Below are 7,707 nucleotides of genomic sequence, written 5' to 3'. Positions count from 1 at the left end.
ACATAAAACGGAAAAAAAAATAGCCATAGCTGTCTTTTATATGCACTTAGTTTCATCACTGTAAAATATAATTTTGAAATAAATATATTTTAACCGTTTTCTCTGTCCTCTCCCATTCAAAAACATATATTCTCATTGCGGAACTCCCTTTCCCTGTCCTCATTTCCAAAGGATATGATTTCAACCGAAATAAATATGATCACGTACTGTATTCGTGATTTTTACTCGTTGGGGACATACATGTGAAATCTAACACATGAGCCAAATGAGGCACATCATATGAAAGAAAGTTTTCATTTTTATTCATTGTATTTATTTTTCTTTAGGGGGAGGGGGAGATTAAGTCAATAGAGAATAATATTATAGCTATAATAGTCACTGATATCAATAAGCATATTGGCGAAATTAATAGTTATGATACGTCGTTTGTGAAAAACAGGTATATTATATATTCAGGGTTGTATATAATTAAACTTGAATAAATATAGCAACGGTAATAAGCGATCTGTAAGGAGGAAGTACGAACAAACAAGGAATAATTCGTACTGAATGATTTTGATCGTTTTACCTATGCACTAAGTAATGATTATTGCAAATTTATTATGTACTGTTTTGCTAATTTCGGTAGGTAAGTTGAAGTTAAAACAAATAAGATCCGATAAATTGCAAATCGGAGTTGAGACGTGTTAAAGAAATATATATTGTTATATTTCAAAAGAATTTGATTTTATTCCATTACTATTAAATTTAACATCTGAAATGTCTACTACTTGTCTCGATAGATGCACCTTTGTCCTATCCGTATCATGAGAAAAACAAATCATTGTCTAAACTTTTTTTTTAACATTGGCAGTTACGCAGATGTTTGAAGAACCCTATCCTACAATTGTTGGAGAAACATTTAAAATAACCTGTATTTCCACCGGAATATACATTCTTTGGAGACGACCAAGAACAAACGTTGCCATCATCGTTGGTGGGGATCAACACGGTGCATGTAATATGAGTGGTTCTTTTGACCAAAATTTTACCTACTTCTGTTTTCCTTCTAACTACACTTACATAGTTGTAATACCTGGTGCGTTTAACGATCAGAACGGAAATGGAACATATTGGACTTGTGAAAACCTGCTTGGTGGTCAAAAACAAGTATTGCATTTGATAACTTGTAAGCACAAAGAACGTAAAAATGTAATAAACGAGTTGGAGACTTTACAAAATGTGTACAATAGCTTAAAAAAAAAAAAAAAAAAAAAAAAAAAAAAAAAAAAAAAAAACACTCTTTTCTATTAGTTCTAAAGGTTCTCAATGAGCCATGTGATTGATATGTTTTTAGATTTTGTCCAACAAATTAAACGGCTTATTGATAATGTGCTTTTATTAAGGTTTATCTACATCTTTTTGCATATCTGGGATCAATTTCACCATAAATTTCCTCTGACTATAGACACGCATGTGCATCTAGAGAACAAAATTAAGGCATATCATATCCTAGATATAAAAAAAACACAGATATACTGATTTTACGTATTCCTAAAATGTACAGGTTTTTTTGTAACCTTGTGATTGAATATACATCATTGACTGGACTCCTCTGCTGCGAAATTGTGATTGAGTTAAGCCAATATTTGTCAAAAGATAAAGATGAACCTTAAGTTATCTAACACTTTTGTTTTTTCTGAGATCCCGAAGTGACATTAGATATCAAACCTAAAAGCGATTTTCTGGTAAAACAAGGAACACTGTTAAAATTCCATTGTGATGTTCCAATTCGAGAAAGTTGGCAAGGCACAGAGATCGTCGATAGTTTTCTTGGTACAGTTGTCCGTTTTATAAAAAATGGGAACAGTTGTGCAACAACTGGAGCAATATTGAATCTATACAATGTCACATGTAGTTTAAAAACTGGAAGACTCAGTGCTGAATTACTGAGAACTTCATCATGGTATGACAGACAAATGATTACATGTAGAGCCCAGTATGGGATCGGGAATAAAACGAAAGATAAATATATTGAAACTTCCTTAGTTGTACATATATCAGGTATAAATCACTTTCTTTTTGCTCAGTAAGGCATCAATATTTATCTTCACATAGAAACACTGTTCAATCATTGTTTTCAAGACACTTCCAGATATTCGAGATAAGCAGCCTTGAAGACAATACAATAGATCACATTTTTACATAACAAATACACAGTTTTGAAAATAATGTTTTAGAAATCTACCAATTTTCCCACTTTAGAAAAATGTCAATGCATCATAATCTGTTTTCTAATAACCATATTGTACAGTTACTCAGAATTATATTATATTGATATTGATGTTGTAATTTGAATTTGTTGTTGATATGATAATTTGATTCTGTTACAGGCCCTGATACTTTTTTTCATTGGTGTGTTGTTTGGTTACAATCTTTTACTTATCTTATCCCTGCACTATTAGATATGTGTTAGTTCCTCTTATATCGTGTAAATCAGTTATCTATCAATTAATGAAGCATAGTTTATATTTCAACTTTTAATTGCATAAAATTTTGCAAGCCCTTTTCTCTGGATTTAGATAAAAATAGATTGGATGTTTTCCCAACGTCAGTTGCATTTGGATCTGGTATATCAGTAACATTATCTTGTCATATCAATCAACAACAAGCTGAAGTTATATGGTATATGAACGCAACAATCTTTAACAAGTCTGTTGCAGCCGAGACTGGTGAAAAATGCAGTCAATCTTCTATACAAGATCACAACTATGAGTACAATTGTAACGTGGGCGGTCGACTGTTTCAAATGATAATTCCACCAAGATTTGTCACTTATGGTTTAAACGATGCACCATGGACATGTGCAACTCCTGATAAAACAGAAAGCAATACGGCTGTTTTCAGAATTACAGGTTGTATAAAGCTATTCTGAATTGACTATTCAAACCACTTGGTCTAATCAGTACTTCAGGAATTAGAATGAAATCATGCTTTGTTTTGAAACATACACTAAAATGAAGTAAAAATACAAGAACGGTAATTAAAAATCGAGAAATTTTTACTTGAAGTACACATTTCCTTTAATTTTTGATGAACATGAATTGTTGGATAAAATTTGGTAAAAATTAGATTTCAACATTTTCAAGTCTGCAGTTTAAAGGTATAGATACATGTACAAAACTCCAACAATGTGGTGTTTCGTTTTGTAAATCAAATAGTCTTAAGGTCCTGTTCATGGCTTTGATTTTGGATAAACAGACTCTACAATATTTAACAACAAGCTTAAATTTGATTTGCAGGTATTCCAAAAATTACAGCCAGCGAGGAAATTATCTGCTCAGTACCGGCAACTGTTATCCTTATCTGTAATATAAGTGAATCTTTAATTCAGTATGTGAAACAGGCTGTATGGTACCATAAAGTCAACGGACAACTTGTTCGTACTGCAAATGGAACATGGGATGGAGCTTTATTTGCATATAGAATACCATTTTGTACAACACAAGACACTGGAATCTACACGTGTTCATTAGAGACCGCCTTACCTAACTTGGAAACAATGAATAAAGAGGTGGCATTGTCGATTAAAGGTAAAACAACATTATTATATAAGCCATTAACATGTTTACAATATCGTTTCAAAGCCGTGGAATTACAGCTTTGAATAGACTATAGAAGTTTTCGATGGATCACAATGCTAAGCCATGGTAAATAATTTCTTAACTTTTTATTAAAATTGCAGCAGACGTACCAATATTGTGTTTTTCTCTTTTTATACTTTTAAATGTCAATAATAAACACACAAAAACTAAATTACTAGTTCATGTGCGGTTCGATAGTTACTAAAATCATGAATTCAATGTTTCTGTTTGTCTATCTTAATCAGGTTCTCCATTGTTTCTTGACAAAACATCAAACATATTAGATGGAACAGTATATTTGAGAGCAAAATACTACTCTTATTCGGCGTCTGATTTACCAAGATGGAAATTTCAAAATCGTACATTGAATCCAGGAACTAAATTTTCCATCGAGACGACTGAAGGTCAAATCAAAACTATATTTTACAACAAAGAAGTTAAATTGAATGGGCTTATTTCAACTCTGATGATATTTGAATATGACGCAAACGATGAAGGAGAATATACTGTAACAGTTCAAAATTCTTTATCATCTGTTTCAGAAACGATTACTGTAATTGGTTTCAGTAAGTGATATATATTTGTTATTTCAGTATCATCAACGACGTAGCACAACATTACAAATGCATATAATCGAATTCTAGTGAACCTGAATATTTAACTGACAGCTAATCGGTTTTGACATAAGAATATTTATAAACAGCATGCACTTTGTTATATTATTTTACAAATTTCAACGTATCTAGTATATTCATTGATGTTATATTGCAGATATGTTTATATTACGTAACATGCAGGGAATAAAAATTATAATTCAACTTCTCTTTATGAAATCTTTTAATTTTCCAAATTTTAAAATATGTAAAACACCGAGGCTTCATTCCTTGCTTTGCATTTGGTAGAACCTCTCGGTGATGGATTTTGGCTTTCTCTTTCGAAAGTTTTGGTTATGAGTACTTCTAATCTGGTTCTCTGGTCAATATCCTAACCGACTCTAGGAACGCTAAAATATAGACTCAGGTCACCACCGATGGATATGCACAATATATGAGTAAATTACCGCTTATGAAATAAAGTAAAAACCAAGATGGAATTAACTTAATTAACATAATTATTTCCCATTTATATAAAAATATAATATAAGTAATTTGAAAGAAATATTTTAACGTTTCTTTTTTTGAAATTTGAATAATAAAAGGTATGAAAATAAATAAAAAAAAACGTCATAACCGCTAAGTCAATCAAAAGACAGAAGACGTCACTGGTGACCCGGGGTTATATTTGAGAGAAACTTGTGGAACAAAAATATTACCCGGGCTGCCAGGTTATGAGTACTTCTTGTATACAACTAATATTTTAAGTATGATCTTTCTACATATTTGGTTTTAATGCTGCTGATGAGAGGTTACTCCTGGAAACACGTGTACCACATATCGAAATTTACAATATATAAAACTGGTATTTTTTTGTATTTAATAATCACTGGGTCGATATCATTTCTTTTGGACCTGAGGTTCCCGAGGGTATTCACCAACCCAGTATTCCAACGTGTCTGAACCAGAGTAATAACATATTTTATCTACCCTATTAATGAAATCTTGCAGTATTCCAAATCTTAATTACGTAAAACACCGAGGCTTCATTCCTTGCTTTGCATATGGTAGAATCTCTCGGTGATAGATTTGGCTTCCTCTTTCGATAGATTTGGTTATGAGTACTTCTTGTATACAACTAATATTTTGATTATGATCTTCCTACATATTTGATTTTAATGCTCTGATGAGAGGTTACTCCTTTAAACACGTGTACAGCATATCGAAATTTACAATATATAAAACTGATATTTTTTGTACTCAAAACAATTAAGAAGACAGTAATAATAAACAATGTAACGTAAATTATGTGTATTTATGACTTTTACAGACAATATAGACGACCCAGAACAAATACAAAAGGGATACAGTGGTGGCGTCCTTGGTGCAGTTGCTGTTGCATGTATCATTAGTACAGCATTGGTTGCAGCTTTAACAGCATATGTCATTATTAAACGTCAAAGATTTTCAGGAACTGGTAAATTTATAAACTATGTATGAAAGCGTGGTTCTTACAACTTCGTAGACTTAACCTTTGTGAAATGTACAATTACTAAATAGAATGGAAAATTAAAGTAGAAGTGCTTGAGATTTCTCAGATTTTATTTATTCTAAAATCATTATTTCTGTTTATACTATTTTTAAAATTACTTCTTTAATATTTTGACCTACAGTGAAAGATAACTTTAAAAATGTATTTGACGAAAGTGAAATCGAAATGAAAAATCCAATTGAACACAAAATCGCGTCAAAACGTAGTAAATGTGCATGTAATATATTTTCAATTTTAGCGAAAGACGATGCATCAAAACCGTAAGTTAATAAAGATGTACCTTGTTCAACCTGATTTAAAAAGAAAAATTGGTTTTCAATATCTTGATGACATTTGTAATTTACATATCAAAAAGGATAACATTGATCAAAGATAATTTACCTCTTATGCAACTCAAATAATGAATTGATATCGATTGAACACTTTAAACGCACATTTCACTTATATTCTAAATTCTGCATTATAAATGGGAATGAGAGAAATTAAGATGACTACATTGTATGATGTCAATACAATTCCATTTTCTCTGTTTCCTTTATATATAATACTATAATCAAAGCTATATCCGCTGTCATGTATAATTTGTTTACTTTTTCTTTCAGTTTTTTTTTTTATTGTAAACACCATTTCACAATATTTCAAATATTCCCTTAATTTGCTTTCTTCTATACAAAAATCATAGGAACGAAGATTCTAAGGGAAGTCAAAATAATGCAATTAAGGGATAAAGACTAGACAGTGGAATCAGACGCACACATAAAAGAACATGAAATAAAAAAGATAACACGTTCAAAGAAACAAAAGTAATTAAGCAACAACTGCAGTAAATAACTGGGAGCATGGACCAGGTGCAAAGGTACGGTAAGCGTCCTCTGCGTTCCGACCAAACCAACTCCCTGAATTGCTTGCTCATAAGAAGTCAATTCGGGGGTAGACGAAAGAGTAATGTATGAGATATTTATTATGAAAATGAAAGAGATGAGCGACCACATATCTTATAAATAATATGTGTGTTTTTTTTTTGGTTTTTTTTTTCAGTGATCACAGTTATGACGAGTTAGACATGAGAAGCTTACCCAACGTTTATGAAACCGTTCAACAGGCATGACCGCTGTGATATAAAATGAAATTCCAAATTCGGTTCATTATTACCTTTTGAGAAATTTGGGCCATCTGCATTTCACTCTGAAAACACATAAACTTTGAATCTAGAAAAATAACAATGTCTAGACATGCGAAATAACATTAATTTAATGTAAATTTAATCCAAAACTGACCTTATTTTCTCTGTGCATTTTTTCCATTTTGCAGAAGTTGAAATAATAAAAAAACAGCCGTGGTTCACTTGAAACTGTCCACTCATCTACACAGTTTAATTTACCAAATGTGTATAGGTGTCGTTTGTCCTTTAACTAATTAGCATATCAATTTGAAAGAGTTAACATTTTAACATTGCCCAACTTATATTTGGCACATTCTGCAACATTTCCTTCATAACTGTAGTGTTGTAACTGTGTCATCTTTAAACTAAAAGGTTCAAATTGCTATTATATATGTATATCAGAGTCTGAAACATTCCCAACGATATTAAAACTGTCAAATTTGCGAAACAAATTTTTGGTCGTACCCTCCGCGGGGTCTCGAACTCGTACCGCTGTGACATCTAAGGCAACATCGCCTGCACAAAATCTATCGCTCTAGACCACTCGTCCAGCTAGACTATATATAAATATAGCTTTCGCTGGCCGGGTCATTCCTCCTCGTAGGATTAATGTATGGTTGTAAATGTAACTTAGTACACGATGTATGGTAGTACGGAACAGTTCATCTCGGTGTTATCGTGTAGGACAGAGGATCAAATTAATGATACGTGTCACAACAAATAAGTATTATACAAAGTCTAAAAATGTGACGACTCTATTCGCTAAACTGCTCCATC

At 31.8% G+C, this 7,707-nt stretch overlaps 1 protein-coding gene across 1 annotated transcript; it reads left to right on the top strand.

Moving 5' to 3' along the window:
- The first annotated feature begins 840 nt into the window (after positions 1–840).
- Positions 841–5,716, top strand: LOC148603083 (uncharacterized). Its single transcript, XM_088553357.1, has 6 exons — positions 841–1,168; positions 1,684–2,043; positions 2,562–2,894; positions 3,282–3,572; positions 3,869–4,189; positions 5,547–5,716. Exons 1-6 carry the CDS (start codon positions 862–864, stop codon positions 5,714–5,716), a joined length of 1,782 nt encoding a protein of 593 aa, XP_088409483.1. The 5' UTR covers positions 841–861.
- Positions 5,717–7,707: the final 1,991 nt, after the last annotated feature.

This window comes from Perna viridis, chromosome 11 (assembly GCF_037379345.1).
Source record: "Perna viridis isolate PV_CMFRI_1.1 ecotype Kerala chromosome 11, ASM3737934v1, whole genome shotgun sequence".
Taxonomy (NCBI): Eukaryota; Metazoa; Mollusca; class Bivalvia; order Mytilida; family Mytilidae; genus Perna; species Perna viridis.
This window is presented reverse-complemented; position numbering and strand designations above follow the sequence as displayed.

Bases quoted from the DNA above. Each gene is read 5' to 3' on its own strand.
- LOC148603083 (XM_088553357.1), top strand. From the start codon at position 862: ATGTTTGAAGAACCCTATCCTACAATTGTTGGAGAAACATTTAAAATA. The intron at 1,169-1,683 runs GTAAGCACAAAG...GTTTTTTCTGAG, and splicing joins AGTATTGCATTTGATAACTT to ATCCCGAAGTGACATTAGAT. The intron at 2,895-3,281 runs GTTGTATAAAGC...TTTGATTTGCAG, and splicing joins GGCTGTTTTCAGAATTACAG to GTATTCCAAAAATTACAGCC.